This window comes from Mustela putorius, unplaced genomic scaffold (assembly GCF_011764305.1).
Source record: "Mustela putorius furo isolate JIRA1106 unplaced genomic scaffold, ASM1176430v1.1 tig00000281_pilon_pilon_pilon, whole genome shotgun sequence".
NCBI lineage: Eukaryota > Metazoa > Chordata > Mammalia > Carnivora > Mustelidae > Mustela > Mustela putorius.
In genome coordinates, this window is record NW_025421343.1 from 32,504,380 (window position 1) to 32,526,425 (window position 22,046).

Genomic DNA, 22,046 nt, shown 5'->3' on the forward strand with positions numbered 1-22,046 from the left:
GCAGAGCAAAGTTTTGAACCCAGATTTGCCTGATTACAAACATCATGCACTTATAATGCACTGTACTCTATAAGATGCAGAGAGACCATTTCTGGATATTGTGATGCTTAGGCTGATGAGTGGTCAGGGAAGTAAGTTTTGTATTTATCAAGTTAGAACCATTGTTTATTCATCAAAAACTTGTTGTGTGCCTATTGTGTGCAATGCACTGTCATAATAAGTGAATTTGTTGAAGGCGGGTCTAGTGTCTGTTTTTCTCATGCTTTCATTCACCGTGCTTAGCTGCTTTATGTGTACACACATACAGAATACTCAGAAACTGACACATAAAATATACATGTACATATTTCCAGTATGGTTAATCTTTATTGAATGAATGAATTAATAAAATAGGTGAAAAACCAAAAGATAGCCACTGTTCTCTAATAATTCAAAGTTCAGAGTGGGCCAACTGGGTGGCTTAGTTGGTTAAGTGTCCAGTTCTTTATTTTGGCTCAGTCATGATCTCAGGGTCGTGAGGTCAGACTCCACACCCAGCACAGAGTCTGTTTGAGATTCTCTTTCCCTCTCCCTCTGCTCCCTACCCCCTTAAATAAAAATACACATGTATTAAAAAAAAAAAAAGTGTAGAAGGAAGAGAGACCTGGAAAAAATAATACAGTATGAGTAGTGCTATGATAGTATAGCATGTAAAATATGTATATAATATGTAAGAAAACAATCCAGGAAAAACCTGATAAAGTTAGCTTTATCAAAATTAAATACTTTTAAAAAGACACCATTAAGAAAATGAGGAAACAAGCCACAGACTTGGAAAAAAATATTTCAGATACATCAAATTGCATATCTTGATAAGACTTACATCCAGAATGTATTAGAACTCTTTCAGGGTGCCTGGCTGACACAGTCACTAGAGAATGCAACTCTTGATCTTGGGGTCACGAGTTCAAACCCCACCTGAAAAAGCTGAAAAAAGACTGAAAAAACAACCCACAGAACGGCAGAGGTATTTGCAAATCATATATCTGATAAAGGGTTGATATCCAGAGTAAATAAAGAGCTCTACAACTGAAGAATAAAAACCCAGCCAACCATACTTCCCCTAAAGGAGCCATATTCACATGGCCAATAGCATATGAAAAGATATTGAACATCACTAATCAAAAGGGAAATCAAATTGAGACCACAATGAGATGTCAGTTCATACCCATTAGGATGGCTGTTATCATAAAAACAGAAAATGCGGATGCCTGATGGCTCAGTTGATTAAGCAGCCTTGGGTTCAGGTCATGATCCCAGGGTCCTGGGATCGAGTCCCACATTGGGCTTCCTGCTCAGTGGAGAGCCTGCTTCTCCCTCTGCTTGTGCTCTCTCGTTCTCTGTCAAATAAATAAAAATCTTAAAAAACAAACAGACAGACAGAAAACAGCTAATGTTGGTCAGGACCTGAAGAAATTTGAGCCTTTGTGTATTGCTGGTGGGAATATAAAATTGCACAGTATCATTGAAAATAAATTATACAGTGATTCCTTAAAAAGTTAAACAGAATTATCGTATGATCCAACAATTCTGCTTTTGAGCATACACTCAAAAGAAGTGAAAGCAGCGATTCAAACAGGTATTTGTATACCCATGTTCATAGCCACATTATTCACAATAGCCAAAAGGTAGAAACATACAAATGTCCATCAGCAGATAGCTGGATAAAAAAAGTGTGGCATATACATACAGTATAACATTTTTAACTTTAAAATGGAAGGGAATTTTAACACAGGCTGCAGCATAGATAAACCTTGAAGACATCATGCTAAGTGAAATAGGCCTGTCACTAAAGGACAAATATGTGATTCCTCTTCTAAAAAGTTCCTAGAGTAGTCATAGTCACAGAGGTAGAAAGTAGAATGGTGATTGTCAGGGGCTGGGGAAAGGGAGAGTATGGGGTATCAGTATTTACTGGATATAGTATTTCACTTGGGGAGCATGAAAAAGTTTTGGAGTTTGATGGTATGATGGTTGCATAATAATGCAAATATATTTACTGGCACAGGCTATATAATTAAAAGTGATAAAAATAGCAAATTTTATGTTATGACTATTTTACCACAATTAAGGTAAAAAAGACTATAATTAAGATTTAAATAGACATTTCACTGAAGAGTATGTATTCTCTTGGGCTAATAAAGCATGGGAAAAGATTGTTAATATCATTAGTCATTCAGGAATGGGATACCACTGCACAACTACTAGACAGTATTGAGTGTTGGCAAAGGATGTTAAAGAAAGTGGAGGCCTTATATACTGGTGGTGGAATTGTAAAGCTTGTAGTCATTTTTTGAAAAATTGGCAGTTCTTAAGATGGAAGTCATAAACTTATGATATGACTCAGCATTTCCACTCCAATGTAACTACAGAAGAGAAATATGTTCATACAAAGACTTGAATGCAAATGTTCCTACTACCATTATTCATAATAGTGGAAACAGCCCATTATTCATTCACTGGTGATTGGAGAAACCAAACATTTATATATACACACAGTAAAATATTGTTCAGCATTAAATGGAATGAACTGATAACGTTCTACAGTGTGGATGAGTTTCAGTATATTATGCTAAGGGAGAGAAGCTAGAGAGCAGACTACATGATACAGTTTCTAGAAAAGGCACATCCCTAGAGACAGTTAAATCAGTGGTTGTTGGGTGGGGAGTGTGAGTGTGAGTAGGAATTGATGGGCATGAGGGTGATCTTTGGAGGTAATGGAAATGTTTTAAAACTGACTTGTGATGGTTGCACAACTGAATTAATTTACTAAAAAGCATTGAAATTAAAGTCTAATAAGGGGTTTTAGAAGGTATGCTTGCGTGTATCTGGGAAGGTCAGAGAAAGCATCATCCAGAAAGCATTGGCTTGAGTGGAGGGTTAAAAACAGGGTTAGAGGGGCACCTGGGTGGCTCAGTGGGTTAAAGCCTCTGCCTTTGGCTGAGGTCATAATCCAGGGTCCTGGGATCAAGCCCTGCATCGGGCTTTCTGCTTGGTGGGGTGCCTGCTTCCCCCTCTCTCTCTGCTTCCCTCTCTGCCTACTTGTGATCTCTGTCTGTCAAATAAATAAATAAAATCTTAAAAACAAAACAAAACAAAACCAGGGTTAGGAAGGAGTGGATAGCACATATAGTGATCATTGTGAACCAGTGTGAGAAAGCATGATTTCAGGGAGTCATCTGAGGCTTCTTGTCTAGATGCAGCATGAAATTTGAGGCTGGGAATGTCAGAAGATAAAGCTGGGAGAAAATTTAAAGTGAAATGAGCCTGCTTGTAAAGTGATGGATCTAAGCTGTTGGTAATAACCTGGCAAGAGTTTTAGAGTATTACCACAGACTTACTCTTGGTATGCTTTTGTATTCACAAAGTTTAACACAGTGTTGAAAAATGATCAGGAGAGAGAATATTTAAAACTGAGATGAAATGTTTTGCTACTCTTGAAAAAATCCTGGTACTTCTAGAGTATTGCATTCTATTTATTTTTCAAGGCCCAGTTAATGTTAGCTATTTCTGCTGTATCTCATCTAATGCCTCTTCACCCCTACCTCTTGCAGAGTCTCTTCTGTTTCTCAACAAGTGTTAGGACACTTCTGGTGTGGTACCGTAATGCTTTCTTGCGAAACTTTTAAGATCCTTGACAGCAGGAAGTAATTGTATTTCCTTCAAGTTTGTAATGGCAGTATTTGGCATTATATTTAGCACACCAGGGGCATTCAGCAGTAAATTTTCTTTGCAGAGCTTTCCAGGAAGGACCAATGAAGCATAGATCAAAGGGTTGGGGGAAGTTTTACATGAAAGTAGTCTACAAAAAAAATATTAGAAGGGCACATGGTGAAATTTTATAAATTCTTAAAGGATCTGGCTTCCTGTTGAGGTAAATACTTGCCCATCCAAATTTTGAATTCTACTTTTCATTGTTTCTTTTCTATGTTAGAATTTTAGAGTTGGAAAAGGTCTTTAGAAATTACATAATGTAGGTTTTTTTTTTAAATTTACTTTGTGACCTTAAGCCAATTACATAAACCTTTCCAAGTTTAAGTTTTCTGAAGTATAAAATGAAGGACTCCTATATATAGGAGTTCTAAAGATTGAAATATTTAGAAATTTTTAGTCTTCAATAAGTGCTTAGATATAACAAAGAATGAATTATCTAACGTTTATCATAAACGTGTGACTAAATTTGGGCTATGATCTAATGTGTTTCGAATTTTGATCCAGTGTTTTCTCATTGTCTTGTAGTTGGTTCTTCTTTCTATATTAGTGACCTTTTCCCATTTTCATTTGCAGTTGCCATTTTGATCTAGGGGAAGGAAATTGCAAACTTTACTCATTCATTCCATGCTAATTACACATTAGTATGTCCCAGTCAATGTGGTAGCTGTAGGAAAATGGATGAATAAGGGATGGTTTCTGTTCTCAGGGAGTTTGGTGTCTAGAAGTGGAATATAGACCTTCTAGGAAAACATAAAAATTGAAGTGTGTAGAATTAATGTGGATGATGTGGAGGTTTTAAGCAGCCTGTCTTGCAAGGGGGACATCTGGGGTCAAAGGCTCTATAGAGAAGGTAAACAAAGGAAGGGTATGTAATCACCAGTGCGAGGAATTGAGGGATGTGAGAATGACTGGCTTAATATTGCTTGGGAGTTTTGTGTGGAAGGTGGTGTTACTGTGGAGCATTCTGGGGAGGAACTGAAGGTTTAGTTTATTTGCAGTGAAACCAGGATTCTGGAAAATGCAGTGGAATAGACTTGAGATGAAAAGAGCCCAGGAAAGGAACTCACTGAATAGGAAGTACATAGAAATAATGTACAAGAAGGCGGTGTTGTTAGCATCCTTCCAGCTCTCTAGTGTAGATTCTAGGTCATTACTTTCTAGCTCTTATGCAAGAAGTCCTTTGAAATTTGCCATCAAACTATTATAATTGGTTATCCTTTCTGCTATTATTTGTTGACTCTTTCAGGGATAGTATAATGTATTAATAACTTGGGCAACTGGTCATTCTCCCATTATGGATTAGACAATGAGGTTGAGTCTCTCAACAGCGTAGCCTTAGGACTGGGTTAACTAACCCCACGTGAACCCTACGTGAATAAAAATTAAAGATTGTACTGGAAGTTGAAGAAATTGTAGTTTGGTGTAATAAGTATACTTTTAATTCTCTACATAATGTCTTTGTGTGTATGTGTGTAGGTTAAATGTATCTTTAGAATACAGTATGAAGAGGTCTTGTATATTCAAAGGCCTATTGAAGAAGACAGAAGAAAATTTTTCCAAGAATTGATTCTCAATCAGGCATCAATGGCTCCACCACGGAGGAAACACACTGGTAAAGTTCCCAAAGCCTTTAGGGAAATGGGGGAAGGGGAGGGGGAATGGAATTAAGAAATGCCCTTTCTGGGCGCCTGTGCGGCTCAGTTGGTTAAGCAACTGCCTTCAGCTCAGGTCATGATCTGGGAGTCCTGAGTTTGAATCCCACATCGGGTTCCCCCTGCTCTCCGGGGAGCCTGCTTCTACTCTCCCTCTGCCTGCCACTCCTCCACTCCTGCTGTGCTCTCTCTCTCTCTCTCATTCTGTCAAATAAATAAATAAAATCTTTTTTAAAAATGCCATTTCTTGTCACTTAAAAAAAAAAATTTCTTGTGGAAGTAAAGTCGATTTTTTAGATTCGCTCTTTTTAGATGGACACATTTTCTTTGAATGGAAATTTCTCTTTAGATGGAGAGGTAATTGTGTTTACCTGACTTGAGATTGTGAAGTACAGCCTCATAGTTACAGCTCTACTAACAAGCGACTGTTAATGAAGTCTTCTTACCATTTCAGTTCAGATGCTCTGGTAGATTTCACATTCTGAGGCTCAAAAAGTCTTCAATTCTGTTCTTTTTTAGTTAGTTTAAGGACAGAGGACTTGAACAATAATTTTGAGAACACTGGGTGGTGTGCTGATTACTTTGTGGGTCATGGTACGTGTGATGGGTCAAGAGATGATCAGAATGTTTGCCTTTTCTGGTTTATTTATTTTTCACATTTTTATTGAGTACCTATTCTGTTAGGTATCTTATGGTAGGCACTTGGAAACCCATCATGACTTTAAGTATTAGAATTTTCTTGGATTTGGCTTAGTAGCATAATATTTCAAATTTCAGCCCCTTGATTTAAGTGAGGAGTGCATTCTAAGTCGCTTAAGAGACTCTTTCTAGTCTAAAAGATGTATAAAAGATAAGGTCTTCTTTGTACTCTTTCAGCCTCTTCTTGAAAATAGCAATCCTGTTACAAGTTTTTAAGTGTCTTTGCCATCATTCTATCTTTATATTTCTCATGTGATTGTTGGAGGATATTAAATACATTTCTACCCCTCCCAAGTCCTTGCTTTTCTGAATTCTACTTCTGTTTTTTATTGATTATCTTATCCAACACGTCAATCATTTAATTGTTCTGTAGTGACTCATTTCCACATTATCTCAGAGTTCTAAAAAGGAGCATCTATCAAATGGCTGTAGTTGTGGGGTGTTTTCCCCCCTAGAAACCTTGGGAAATTAAATATGGAAGTTACACTTTCTGATTATTGGTTGTTTCCTCCCGTTAATCTAAATAAGTTTTTAAAAAATTTCATTATGAAAATGAATCATTTTATCTTGCATATTCCAGATACATTTTAGTCTCATGCATAGATTGAATTTTCTGTGTTAAAGATGAACATAATTCTTTTTCTTTTTGAGTTGCTTCTATTTACTTTAATTTTTCATCTTAGGGGCTATTTAGAAATCACCCATAATCCTTAAAAGTTTAATCCTCAAATTCAGTGTGATACTGGGAAAGTCTTAAGGAATTAGGGAATAATGTATTTAGGAAAGTTAATACTTTACTTTTTGAGATTTTTTTGTTTGTTTGTTTTACGGTAGATAATGAATATTATAGATTTTATATATATCACTGTAGACTGGATGCTCTATCTTATTCATGTTTTTGGGATTCTTCTTCTAGTCCCTCTCCCTTTTTTTTTTGAGGGAGAGAGAGGGTAGGGAGGGGCAGAGAGAGAGGGAGAGTCTTGAGCAGGTTCCACTGTGCAGCGCTGAGCCCCACACAGGGCTCAATCTCATGATCCTGAGATATGAGCTAAGCTGAAGTCAAGAGTCAGGTAAATGACTGAGCCATCCAGGTGCCCCCAGTTTGTAATTTTTTTTTTTTTTTTGCTCTCTGCACAGGTACATGGCATTCACTACCCCTACTATGTTGTACTAAGAATATGAATAGAAGACTTGTCTAAAATTAGAACTTTTGGGAGGGGGAAGGATCAGAGAATGGTTACTTGTCTATTTCACTTTCATGCACATAAGGCAACCCCATTTTGAGAAGAGGGTTTTTAAACAACATTGACTTTAAGCAAATCAGCATATAGTTCTTCACCTAAAGATATTTTTTTTATTTGAAATATTTCTAGTAAGTTTTATGTAAATCATATTTCAAAATCAAATTATTTAAAATCATATCATTTGCCATTTAAAGGAGTCCTACTATGAATTGTTTTATTAAATTTGTTCTCTAATGTCCTGTTACTTTCCATTCACATTTTTACTTACTGGGTTTACAGGTTGTTTATATGTACTTGGAATTCTTTATTGCTGTCCTGGATCTGTTGGAATCTTAACATTTTCGTCTATTTTCTTTAGGTCTTTGTGCTATGGAAGTGCTTCCCCTTGCACTACCTTCTCCACCTCGTCAGTTATCAGAATCAGAAAAGAACCGGATGGAGGACCAGGAGGAAAATACTTTAAGAGAGTTGCGGTTGTTTCTCAGGGATGTAACCAAGAGGCTGGCCACAGATAAACGCTTTAACATCTTCAGCAAACCGGTGGATATTGAAGAGGTCTTGTTTCAGTAGTGTGCAAACAGTGAAGTTGAACTGGCTAAAAGAAAAAAATGTTGACATCTTTTTTTGGAAGGAAAAAAAACAAAGGCATGGATGAATATTACCCCTAGCCTGTAAAATTTTAATCCATGTGATAACTGCTGATGTCATCAGCAAAAATCTGGTGACTTTTGGATGAAAATAGTGACCAATTTGTATGTCCTCTTAATTAGAATTGATCTTTGTGATCTCTATCTCTTCAGTTTAAGAAGAGGATTAAAAGTTACTTTAGTGAAATGTCCATACTAGACTATTTTTATTCCAGGATAAATTTTGCTCTTAAAAAGTATATTGGTGTTAACTAACCAATACCAATTAATTTTGGCATTTTCCAAATTATGTATACCTTAGTGAAAGTGGTGGCAAAGAAACCTGAAATTTATCTTTCATATTTTGGAAATGCCTGTGACTAAAAGATGCTGTTTGAAGTTAAGTATATCCTATGTAACTAAAATTGTTTTTCCCTGCAAGGATTTTCTCTGCTCCCAGTGGAAAATTTCTCACTTTTTATGTGTATTGTTTTGTGTCCTTGTGGGAGCATGGTTTGTGATGATAAGAGAAGAAATTTTCCATTTGGAATCTACTATAATACTGTAGATGAAATTTTTTTTGTTTTGTTTTGTTTTGTTTTTGTTTTTGTTTTTTTATCCTGGGATAATATAGTGTGTGGATGAACACAATGCAGTCTTTACTGACCTTCTTCTTATAGTTCAGACTCCATGTTTGAACAGCTTTGGTGTTGTTGGTTTTAAGTTTTTTCTTCCATTTTTTTTTTAATTTGAATTATGAAATGATTCATAGTTTAATGTTGTGTCCTTGTGAAACCTGTACTTTTGGACCTGAGCAGATTCCTTTGGAATCATTACGTCACGTATGACCAGAAAGAATAAGCTAGCATTATGGGTTTTTTCCCCTCTGAAAGTAGCTATTTTTCCATTTTTGGTTTTTGTCTGTTTTTTGGAGTAAAGGGACTGTCTGTAACTTTATTTGTATATTTTTATTTATCCACAATACATAGTTCTATCCATTGATTCTTTTAACAACCTCACAAGGTCATTATTATTCTTACATTGCAGCTCAGAAAACTGAGGCTCCTAGGCAAGCAACGTAGCCAAGACTGAAAGATTTTTTTGAAATTCAATGTCCACATTCCTTACCTTATATCACAGCTATACCTTAAATCTTTTTCTACTGAAAAGACAGGAATTGCCTAATTTGCTTTAGCAATTAATACATAACATTTTACATTTTTGGAACATTTTTTCCCCCTCTTAGTGTTACCAGATAATCTTAAAACTGTCAGCCTACTTTAAAGATTGAGACAATGAGAGAGGGAACACAAGCAGGGCGAATGAAAGAGAGAGGAGAAGGCCCCCCGCCAAGCTGGGAGCCCGACGCAGGGCTTGATCCCAAGATCCTGGGATCATGACCTGAGCTGAAGGCAGAAGCTTAATGACTGAGCAATGCAGGTGCCCCTCTGACACTTAATTGATAAGGGCTTGACCTCAAGTCAGCCTACTCTACTGGGAGTGAACCAGTTTTGCCCTTCCCCCAGAGAACTCTCTTTCATTCTAAACAGAAGAAATGATCAGATTTCAAATGCCATCTGTGGTAGAATAAAAGTTTTATAAAGGTTGGTAAGGCATTGGAAGGGGATAGAAAATGTTGATTAGATAAAACTTCTATTCAAGGGTTATGTTTTCTTATTTTCTGTTTTCTTTTTTTTACGTTCATTCTGCTACTGGTTCTTTGCTCTTAAAGCTGAAAACATAGAGGTGTCTCTGAAGCATGAAGGGAAAACAAATTTTTTTTTTTTTTAACATTTTATTTATTTGAAAGAGAGAGAGCAGGGGTAGGAGGGTGAGGGAGGGGAAGGGTAAAGGGAGAGGGAGAAGCAGACTCCCTGCTGAGCAGGGAGCTGGAGTCAGGCTCATCCCAGGATCCCTAGATGATGACCTGATCCAAAGGCAGATGCTTAACCAACTGAGCCATCCAGGTGCCACACAAGATAATATTTAAATAACCTAAAAAATAAAAATTTATATTCAGATAATGAATTTGACATGTCTAAAAACTTTATGGAACTGCAAAGCAGACTTCAGAGAAAACAAAAGTTTAGAAAATAAACATTGAACTTAAAATTAGATATTGGAGCAAAAATTTTATAATCTTAGTAATGTAAATTTTTAGAAAATGTGTAATAGAGAGTGAGAGAGAAAGTGACATGAGTGGAGGGGCGGGGCAGAGGGAGAGGGAGAAGCAGATGCTTAACCAATTGAGCCACACAGGCTGCCCCGATAATATAAGTTTTTATAGTGCTTTGCAGTTAATAAACAGTTTCCGTATGTACACAAGGCATGCCAAATGCCAGAACCAGGAATCTAACTAATATCTTCTGAGCTCTTATTTGTTCAGTATAGCTTCACTGCCTCCCCTATAAGGACATTTTCAGCTTCTAGAAATTAAAAAATTATCACATGCCCACACAGTTACCTAAAAATTTTAAAAAATGTATAAAATATGTATATGTTTGTGTGTGTGTATTTACAGTGGAGAAAAAGTAACCTTTATTTTCATAGAACAGAAATTATCCTAGCTCCAGAATTTGGTCCTGGATTAATTAGATGTTTCTAAGACTGCTTTTGTATCAAACCTGATTATTTGATTTGAGATTTGCATTGGGGGAGGCAATAGGTAGATAGGTTGGTAGAGCTTTCTTAGTGGCCAAATGTTACAAAACATTGGGCAAATCCTGACTTACTACCTCCTATTTTGAGTTATCTCCCAGAAAGTTGGCACATAGAGCACATTTGCTTGCGAATTCATTTATCATTAGGAAGTCCAAGCAAATTTTTACTAGTCATTGAAGGCAATACTTATTTTTGTTGTATAATTTACTCAGAATGTTTGTAATGACTCCAAAGGAGCAGAAAACACTTTCCATGAAATGATTCACTCTGGAAAATGAGAAAGAAAAAATTTTTTTGTTTTAAGATATTAAAGAGATTTACCAGAGGACTTCCTTAGTAATATGAAAAATCTATGTTTCTTAATTTCCTTCAAAAAATTTCTTAAAGTAATATTTATTGATACTTACTGGGTGCTTTTACGAATACATTTTCTTCTCAGGTAGATCCAAAGGATCGGGGTCAGGGGCGGGGAAAGCTGACAAAATTGGCTTTTATATTTCAAAATGAGAAACATTTCAGTGTTGATTTAGATATGACTTGAAACCGAAGCTTTCATGGAAAGTTGACTTCAAAGTAGTAACTTTAGTAGTATAAATGTTCTATAACTTTATCCTTATTTGTAATTTTTAAGATATTTAGACTTAATTTTTAAATAACCACATGGTTTTGTGTTTTTCTGAGTAGGTCATATGAAATAGAAGTAATTTTCATTAAAATACCCTCTTTGTTTTAGGTTTCAGATTATCTTGAAGTAATCAAGGAACCAATGGATTTATCAACAGTAATAACTAAAATTGATAAGCATAATTACCTGACTGCTAAGGATTTTCTGAAAGATATTGACCTCATCTGTAGCAATGCTCTAGAGTACAATCCAGATAAGGACCCAGGAGGTAAGGAGGCTCTGGGCAAGATTCACTTTGGTGACCAATAAGAAGTTGATTGAAAGTGTAAATACTAAAGCATGCCCATGTTTAGGTAGATAAATTAGTTGTAAGGACATATTATTGTATTTAGAAACTTCTTTATGAGGAAATCATACTTAATTGTAATTATTATTTTATTAAATAATGGGTTTAAATTAGGATTTTATATTTTAGGTATTCTGTTCAGTGTTTAGTTTTTACTTTTGGAATTAGATTCTTATTTTGTTCAGGTAGGGTGGAAAACTGAGTAATTGAGAATTGAATGTGAAATTTATTTGTTTAGTAAACACCAGTGCTGATAAACACTGGGAATTCCAAATTGATGGGGAACTCATTATAGGATAAGTTTATATAGTAAAAGACCCCTTTAGGTAGACAGCGTGTATTCTGTCGATTGTGGGTATTTTTAATGTTACTTTATTGTTTTGTCCCTAATCCCACCCTGTACTCAAATCTCTAGTCCCAGCTCTGTGAGTACCCTCCAGGAAGGACCTCTAGGAACATATCTGTAGTTAAAACAAGATGAATTGGCTGATTCATTGTAACACGAAAGAATATATATCATATGGAACTATGTGGGATTTGAGCTTGTGCTAAGGATTTTGGAGAGGATTTAAGAAAGTCAGGCATTTTAGTAGATTGGATGCTCTTACAAAGTGGGGGTAACTTTGTGATTAGGTATTTTTAAGAACCTGAAAGGCAAGAAGAATGGAGCAAGGCTAAAACTGGGATGGGGAAAGAAGAAACAGTCATTTGTATTATCCAAGAAGGGTTATATTTGGTTATTTTTGTAGCTAGGACAATGTTCATGCTTTTGTCTATGTTTAGATATGATTATGGAGTGCTCTTAATTTTATCTTGATTCATCATGATCACCAAGTGGCCTTTTCTGATGTTGTGTTCTTAAAATTGTATATGTTTAATATGAGTACACCAAGGCCATTTTAGTGTCCCTATCTGCAAAATAGGGATAATTGAAGTATTCTTCTCATTGGGGTGGTTGTATGGGTTAAATGAGAAAATGTATTAGGTTAAATCTTATGGAACTACCGTTTTCATATGGTTCAACCTAAGTATATTAAGCCCTTAGCATAATGCCTGAGACTTGTTAAGTGTTCCATAGAGGTTAGTAGTTCATATTTTTATTTTTGTTATCATCATTAGTTTATTTAAATTGTGCCTTGATTTTTCATAAAGTCGTTGATTAGCGGGTACCTGTTTATTAAATTCCCTGGACCACATTTAGGAAAAAATCTAGGGACTGATAGTGAAAAATAAATTTGAATGGTTAGAGAAAGCCAGTGGAGGTCACTCCAGATTTGCTTAATTATAACCACATTGGGTTAATCATAAAGGTTAATCTGATCAATTCAGATTTTTCACCCTATGTTCCTTAATTATAAACACATTGAAATAATACTACTTTTGAGGAAGAAACCATGGTTTTTGGTGCATAATAAGCTTTTCCTATCTGATGCAGTTGTATAATCAAAGAATAAGGCTCTATCTCACAGAGCTGACATGGTGCACTTATAACTTCTTTCTTCACTGTTTTAGATGCAAAGAGTGTGATATAATTCAAAAGCACGATTTTGGCTCTTAGATTATTTCGTATCTTTAAGTTAAGAGGCTTATTTTTTTCTTAGCAGCAGAACCACTTGTTATGTATTAGGAAAACAACCTCAGGGTCTGTTGTGTAGCAAGTAGAAATTACATGAGTGTTGTATTACTTTTACAAGCTCCCATGAGTATTTGGAAGCTTACAGTGTTCTGTTTTGCAGAGCTCTTGGCCATTTGGGAAAAAAACTAGCATATACATAGAAGACAAAAGCCAGTATTTTGGAAGCTATCCATGTTGCCTAAGTGTTTACCCAGATTCTCTCCCTTGAGGATGATGTGGACAGAAATTAAATATGTTAGCCAGAAGGATTTTAACTTATAGTTCTAAATGTAACTAGTATCTCAGATATTTGACCCTAATTATTATCTTATGGGACTGTATATGTTAAGCCATTCCCCATTCTTTGTCTTGTAGACAATACATTCTCTAGCCCCCAGTCTCATTCACAAACAGACCATTGAGCTCATTTTGGTGAAAGTTCAGACTTAGTCTTGTAGTCTTCTCAGAATCTTCTGTTTTGTACCAGTTTGCTTAGGAAAAAAGCTCACAGCTTTACCCTAGCTTTTGGAGCCCTCTGTGGGCTGTGCTTCAGCCAAACCCATTAATATTTTCTATTAGTGTTTGTGAGTACCATGTACTAGTTACTGAACCGGGTGCTTAGAATACAAAGATGATTGTGATAGTCCTTGTCTCTTAACGGTAGAGATATGCAGATGTAATACATGTTGAATAATTGCTCTGTGGCAGACATTATGCTATGTGTTATGGTATTAGTTTGAGAGAGTTTTCATAACAAAGTGCTATAGACTTAAAGAGGCTTAAAGAACAGAAATTAATTTTCTTACAGTTCTGGAGGCTCCAAGTCCTAAATGAAAGTGTCAGCAGGTTTGGTTTTTCTTGAGACTTCTCCTTGGCTTGCAGATGGCTACCTTCTTGCTGTGCCCTCATGTGGTCATTTCTCTGTGTGCACAAACCCTTGGTGTCTCTATCCAAATTTCCTCTTCTCACATAAGGACACAGATTGGATTAGGGCCTATTCATGCAACCTTATTTTACCTTAATTACCTCTTTAAAGGCTCTACTTATTTTTATTTATTTTTTTAAAAGATTTATTTATTTATTAGAGAGAGTGCAAGAGTAAGAATGAATGGGAGAGGAACAGAGGGAGAGGGAGAGAAATCCTCAAGCAGAACCCCTCCCCACCCCACCTCGAGCACGGAGCCCATCATGGTGCTCAATCCCAGAACCCTGAGAACGTTACCTGAGCCAAAATCAAGAGTCGGATGCTTAACCAACTGAGCCACCCAGGTGCCCCTGTAATTATAATAGGTTATTAAGGTATAGAGATAGCATAGAAGTGGCAATTAAAAATTTTGTCTTGAAGTGACCACAGATGATTATAATGCAGTTTTATAAGGTCTCTGTTAGAAATACGTACACAGTATGAATAGAGCACAGAGGAGAAGACACTACCCAGAAATGACTAAGGTTAGGAAGGGCATTCATTCCAGGCCGAGAGAAGTAGTGTACAAGATTCTAAAAAAAAAAAATGAATGTGGCTGGAGAATAGGGTGGGACAGTGTGGAATCGGGTGGAAGAGTGAATGGAAATTAATTGATTCCCCTTCTCACCAAGTCTCCATTTACTGAGCACCCATGTGTGAGATACTCTCTTACGGATAAGTTGTGGTCAGTGCTGGAAATGTACAGCTCTGGCCTGGAAGATGCCTAAAGCCTATGTAGTAGGCTTAGTGAGATTGAACACAGAGGGCTTAGTGACGGATTGATTAGATGTGACTGACAGAAATCGAGAATGATTTCTGAGTGTTTGGTCTGAGTGGTTAAGGACTATAAGGAGGAAACGAGTGGAGGAACAGGTTGACAGGCATTATGCTATATTTAATTTCGGACATGTTAGTATGAGTTAACTTTTGGTGCACTCAGATAAAACAGATATTGCAGAGTAGTAGTTGTGTATACAGTTCTGGAGCTTGGGAGACATTTGGGCAAAAAACTTGGTTGGAGTTATCAGCGTGTAGGAGTGAATGAGATCATAGAGGTGGTATACGGGATGAGAAGAAAGAGAAGCCTAGGAGGAATCCTCTCCTAGGAAATTTAGGTCCCATTTCTCAGTTTAGGTCGAGTCTTACTGTTGGAACTTATGGTACCTTTGTTAAATGTATTGCCCCTCTTGGGAGAGTGTATAGCTTTTTCTTTGTAAACCGGTTTTATAGGTGTAAGTTACATAGAGTACATTGTTTTTAAAACTACATGTATCTTTTAAAATCCACTTACCCTTCAAGGAATACTAAAAGCTACATTCGTGAAAGTTTTTTTTTGTTTTTTTTTTAATGTCCTTCCAGTTATAAGTCATCCCTTTATCTTGGAATCATAGCACTGTGTAACTTTTCTTTTTTTTTTTTTTATTTTTTTTTTATTTTTTATTTTTTTAGCACTGTGTAACTTTTCTGAGACAGTTTTTACCTACCTCTCCACCACCTGCTCCCTTGGCCCGAGGTGGTTACTTGTTCACATATCCTTATACCTTGTGTTCAACTCTAAGCTGATTGGGAACAGGATCTGTGCAGGTGTATGTATGGAGCATGTTTTTAGTAAATGTGGCCAGTGAGTAAATTTCATCAGTTGTTCTCTTGTTAGGTACTAACTGAAGGAGTTTCAAATTACATAGAAATTATAAAGTGGAGACATGATAACATAATGGAGATATGAGCCAGTAAATACACGAAATATCTTTTTTATGAAATAATTTGAGATGAAAAATTATCCCATAAAAATTAGTTTTGCTTAAAATGTTAATCTTTCTTTAACCCACTGAGCCACCCAGGCATCCCAAAATGTTAATCTTTCTTAATAATTTTATAGGAAAAGGACAGCTAATGTACTTCTGTTTGCCAAAATACAAAAGATACACTGACGCATTGATAATAGTTACTACATTCATAAAAGCAGTGATTCTTTTTAAATTTAATTTAATTTTATTTAAATTCAGTTAATTAACATATGGTGTATTATTAGTTTCAGAGGTAGAGGTCAGTGATTCATCAGTTGTATGTAACACCCAGTGCTCATTGTATGCTGATCACAGTTACCCTAGCCCCCCACCCGCCTCGCCTTCAACAGCCCTCAGTGTGTTCCTATAGTTAAGAGTTTCTTATGGTTTGTCTCCTTCTCTGATTTCATCTTATTTTATTTTTCCCTCCCTTCCCCTCTATGCTCCTCTATTTTGTTTCTTAAAGTTCACATGTGAGTGAAGTCATATGATAATTGTCTTTCTCTGATCGACTTACTTTGCACTATACTTACTAGCATTATACCCTCTATATTAGGATTATACCCTCTAGTTCTGTGCATGATGGAATGGTAAGCTTGCTTGCTTGCTTGCTTGCTTGCTTTTTTGATGACTGAGTAATATTCTGTTTCACACACACACACACACACCCCTCACATCTTCTTTATCCATTTATCTATTGATGGACATCTGGGCTCTCTCCACAGTTTGGCTATTGTGGACATTGCTGCGACAAGCATTGGGGGGCAGGTGCCCCTTCAAATCACTGTGTTTGTAGCCTTTGGATAAATAGTAGTACAGTTCCCGGGTCATAGAGTAATTCTGTTTTTAACTTTTTAAGGAACCTCCATATTGTTTTCCACAGTGCCTGTACCAGCTTGCATTCCCACCAACAATGTAAGAAGGTTTCCCTTTCTCTGCATCCTTGCCAACATCTCTTGTTTCCTGACTTGTGATTTTAGCTATTCTGACTCGTGTGAGGTGGTATCTCATTGAGGTTTTTGGAGTTTTTTTTTTTTTTTTTTAAGATTTTATTTATTTATTTGACAGAGATCACAAGTAGGGAGAGAGGCAGGCAGAGAGAGAGGGGGAAGCAGGCTCCCCGCTGAGCAGAGAGCCTGATGCAGGGCTCAATCCCAGGACCCTGGGATCATGACCTGACCCGAAGGCAGAAGCTTTAACCCACTGAGCCACCCAGGTGCCCCCTCATTGAGGTTTTGATTTGTATTTCCCTGATGCTGAGTGATGTTGAGCATTTTTTCATGTGTCTCTTGGCCATTTGTATGTCTTCTTTGGAAAAATGGCTGTTCATGTCTTCTGCCCATTTCTTGACAGGATTATTTGGTTTTGGGGTGTTGAGGAAAGTAGTAATTCAATTAATTTTATAGATACTCATCAGTTTGCCCCAAAAATGTAGGTGATCCTACCTTTATTTTATAGATATAAGGGCGTTGAGGCTCAGAGGTTACGTACTTAGTGTGCATATCCACAAATCTTATATGGAACAACTGAATGGGTTGAGTTCTGTCCTCAGAGCCAGTGTGTGTGGTTTTTTCGTTGTGCTTTTATTACTTTCATATTATGTGGATTTTGAGATTCTTAAGATCATAAATATGAGACAAAAGAAGTAGTAAATACATAACTTAACATTTTAAAACAAGGATTTTAAGTCTGATGTCCATGAGAGTCTATAGAACAGCATCCGAAATTGTATACATGTATAATTTTTCATTTTCATCACATGCTTATAAGGTTCTAAGATTACCCCCTCCCACCTTTCAAAAAAGATGAAGTTTGAAAACATGACATCTGTTCTGGTTTTAATGTTCTATAAGCTTATGATTCTTTGCTGTGTATAAACATAGACACAATTCTAAGCTAAGAATGATTAAAAATAATTACAATGATAGTCACATGAAAAATACTATTTCCTCATAAATGCAGATGCTCTTCAGAATAAATTCCTTATCCTTCAGACCAGCGGGAAATTTTTATGGTTCTTTTTTTCATTCATGCGTTCATTCATTCATTCATTCATTTCCCATTTAAGTGTGGATGGAATATGGGTGGGAGGCATACATTTAAAAAGAAAGACCACTGAGTTATTTTAGATTGATAATGTGTCAGATACATGGCTTTATATTTTCACTTCTCTCTTTCTTAGCTTTTTCAAGCTGGGGTAGAAAGCCAGTGGCAGAAAATTGTGGTATCACATGCACCACAAACATTGTATTATCAGCTTGAAAGTATAACTACTTCTAAGGATGTTTAATTTAGGTTTTTATTGTGTAGTATCTAAAATTTGGAGCAACTAAAACTTCTAACAGTAGAGTAATAGTTTTGAAAAATTAAGTTACATCCTAGTTTGGATTTTTACATATCGTTATGGTTTGGTTCTCAATATTTGAAGTTACCAGGAAACTTCTGATTTTGTCTATGATGGGTAAAAGAAACTGAATTTTCCCTCCTACCTGAAACAGTGAAAGAAACTGAATAAAATGTGTGAAAAAACAATTTTGAAGTCATTAGATATCAGGAAATGAAGGATAGTGTTCCCCAAAAGATGAGAAACAAATAAGTTGAGCACTGTAGTTGCTTGGAGAATTTCCAGACTGTGGTACAGGAAGGAAGAAAGAGCCCAGGCAGGACTTGGAAGTCTACCTGAATTACAGAGACAGAGCTGGGAATGTAAGGAGGTCAAAGCAGGTGGAGTTCTCAGGGCAGAAAGAAAGCTGCACAGAGAGCACTCTAGATATCTGCAGAAGATCTTCTTCCTGTCTTGAGCTGAACACTGGTGTATACTTGGGAGGAAACTGTCTGAGACCAGAGAAAAGAAATACTCCTTAAATTCGAGGAGGGCTGGTAGTAGTGCAGCAAATAGTTAGAGCTAATAAACCAACAAGGAGATAAAATGGGATCAAATATAAGTACACATCCAAAAGAAGTAAGAGAAAGGAGGAGAAGGGAACAAAGAGCAAATGGAACAAGTGGAAAATAAATAACAACCTTACAAATTAATCACATCAGTTACAGTGAAAGTAAATGGTCTATTTTGGCATAGTCTCAGAAGCTTAATTTTGCTCTTGTTTGCCTTCCCTGAGGAGACTTACCTAGAAAAATGTTGCTAAGGCTAATGTCTGGGAAATTACTGTCTGTGTTCTCTTCTAGGAATTTTATGGTTTCAGTTCTCACACTTAAGTCTTTAATGCATTTTGAGTTTGTTTTTGTGTATGATGTAACAAAGTGGTCCAGTTTCATTTTTATGCATGTGGCTGTCCAGTTTTCCCAACACCATTTGTTGAAGAGACTGTCTTTTCCCCATGTATCTTCTTGTCACTACTGTCATAGATGAATTGCCCATGTAAGCGTGGGTTTATTTCTGGGTTTTCTATTCTGTTGATCCCCGTGTCTTGTTTTTGTACAGGACTACACTGTTTCTATTCTTACAGCTTTGTAGTACATCTTGAAATCTGAAATTGTGTACCTCCAGTTTTGTTTTCCTTTCTCAGATTGCTTTGGCTACTTGTGGTTTTTTGTGGTTCAGTGTGCATTTTGGTATTCTTTGTTCTAGTTTTGTGAAAAATGTTGTTGGCATTTTGATAGGAATTGCATTGAATCTGCAGATTGCAATATTAATTTGTCCAATCCATGAACATGTAGTATTTTTCCATCTATTTGTATCACTTTCAGTTTCTTTATTCAGTGTTTTGTAGTTTCCAGAGTACAGGTCTTTTACTTCTTCGGTTAAGTTTATTCCAATATGTTTTATTCTCTTTGGTGTGATCAAATGTATACTTTAAATATGTGGAGTTTAATATCTCTAATATATCCTTTTTGTTTTTAAGACTTAGGGAAGAAGAGAATGTTAAATAATAAATTCAGATTATACAGTTGTGGTTTTTTGGTCATAGATTCTTGAGACCTATATTCATTTACCTTCATATTTTTATGCTATTTCCTTTGGATATTTGTTTTTACACATATCAAAATAAACTCTTTAATTTCTGACATTTTTCCTCCTTCCCTCTCAATTTTTTCTCTAATTTTTTTATATCTTTATAAGTATTACTTCCATTTTCCCATTTTTTATGCAAGAAGCTAGAGAGTTATCCTTGATCCATACCTCACCCTGCACTTCATCATCAAGTTGCATTATTGAGAACATATTTCAAGTCTGTAATCTTTTTTTCACCACCCCCAGTCTTACTCCACCCTCGTTCAGTTTGCTCTCCTCTCTCACTAAAAAAAAAAAAAAAAAAAAAAAAGAGCCTTCTTCTGATTATGTTCCCTGTTTTTATTCTTGACCCCTTCAGAATAGTTCCCAGGTAATGGCTAGAGATGATCTTCTTTTTTTAAAAAGGTTTTATTTATTTATTTATTTATTTGAGAGAGAAAGAATGAGCACGTGCACGCCCCTGAGCAGGGGTGATCAGAGGGAGAGGGACAAGCAGACTCGGTGCTGATGTGGGGCTTGATCCCATGACCCTGAGATTATGACCTGAGCCAAAGTCAAGACATGGTTGATTAACTGACCGAGCTTCCCAGGTGCCCCTAGAGATGAGCTTTTGAAGATCTTCATTTAAATCATGTTGCTTCCCTGTTCTGATCTTTTTAGTGACTTTTCATTGCTCTTAGATAAAGTCTGAGTCCTTTAAATAGTCAGATTCCCATTTGTCTCTTGTACTTTTTTAAAATTTTTAAAAATATTTTACTTATTTATTTGACACAGAGAGAGAGAGAGAGAGAGAGCCAGTAAGAGAGGGAACGCAAGCAGGAGGGAGTGGAAGAGGGAGAAACAGGCTTCCTGCTGAGCAGGGAGCCCAATGTAGGGCTTGATCCCAGGGCCCTGGGATCATGACCTGGGCCGAAGGCAGACACTTTAACAGCTGAGCCACCCAGGTGCCCCTCTTTTTTATTTTTATTTAATTAAGGTTTTATTTATTTATTTGAGAGAGGGAGGGAAAGACAGAGCAAGCACAAGGGGGATGAGGGGCAGAGGGAGAAGCAGACTTCCTGCTGAACAGACACTTAACCAGACACTTAACCAACTGAGCCAACCAGGTACCCTGTTTATTTGTATTCTAACCACAGAGGCTGCCTTTTAGTTTTTTGAAATCTCTAAGATCTTTTTACTCCAGAACTTTCTCCCATGGTATTTTCTGAACCTACGCTGATTTACCCCCCACTCTTCAGGTGGCTTCCAGTGCGTGCTTTCAGTCTCAGTTTAAATTCCATTTCTTCAGAGAGGCCTTTGCTTACTTGTCCAATTCAAATTTACCCCCACACCAAATACCATGTGGGTTTTCCTCATAGCCATTACTCAAGATTTGGGGGGATGTGGGAAGGGTGAGGGAAATGTTTATATGTGTGTATGAGGGATTATTTGATTAACATCTCTGTCCTATACTAATATGAAAATTTTCTTCGAAGTGGGGACTTCTCTTGTTCATTACCATGTAGCGTTACCTGGCTCAGGTTCTGGTACAGTTGCCATTATTTATTGAATGAATGTTTAGAGAAATGTGTTGCAAGGAAATATACCAGTGTTGCCTTTTGAGTGTTATGTATTTTTGTAAGATTTCCACCATGAACTGTTATGGCTTTCTCATAAGAGCAGTTACAAAAAAATGTCCATCTATACTTTTTGCCTTTACTAGGGTTGAAAAGCAGATGTTATTTTGAGACTTGGGGTTTTAGTTCTTGACACTTTGTAAAATAAGTGACCTTGATATATTTACTTGATTTTTATTTTTTTATTTTTATTTCTAAAAAATATTTTATTTATTTATTTTAGAGGAGTCGGGGTGGGGGGAGCAGAGGGAGGGGGACAAGCAGACTCCTGGCTGAGTGCGAGCCCGACACTATATGAAATTGAGAGTTGGATGCTTACCCAATTGAGCCACCCAGGCACCCCTTTCCTTTTGGTATTTCAGAGCTGCATAGCTCTCAGAAGTACTTTTTATGTTGTACTGTTCATGAATAGGGGCTTCTGGATTACTGTAAACCAGAGACTCCGTGCAAGTGTCAGCTGTAGTTTACCTAGCCAGGTAGACGGG

General features: G+C 36.5%; 1 protein-coding gene across 2 annotated transcripts in view; it reads left to right on the forward strand.

Annotated features, from left to right (window-relative positions):
- The window catches only part of ATAD2B (ATPase family AAA domain containing 2B), a 149,198-nt gene that overhangs the window by 108,713 nt on the left and 18,439 nt on the right, over positions 1 to 22,046 (forward strand). The window contains exons 20-22 of one of the 2 annotated variants that reach the window (XM_004745890.3): positions 5,230 to 5,365; positions 7,707 to 7,903; positions 11,369 to 11,528. In XM_004745890.3, the coding sequence (XP_004745947.1) occupies positions 5,230 to 5,365; positions 7,707 to 7,903; positions 11,369 to 11,528 (493 nt within the window). The remainder of the gene's footprint in view (positions 1 to 5,229; positions 5,366 to 7,706; positions 7,904 to 11,368; positions 11,529 to 22,046) is intronic. The other variant, XM_004745891.3, reaches the window with a different exon arrangement.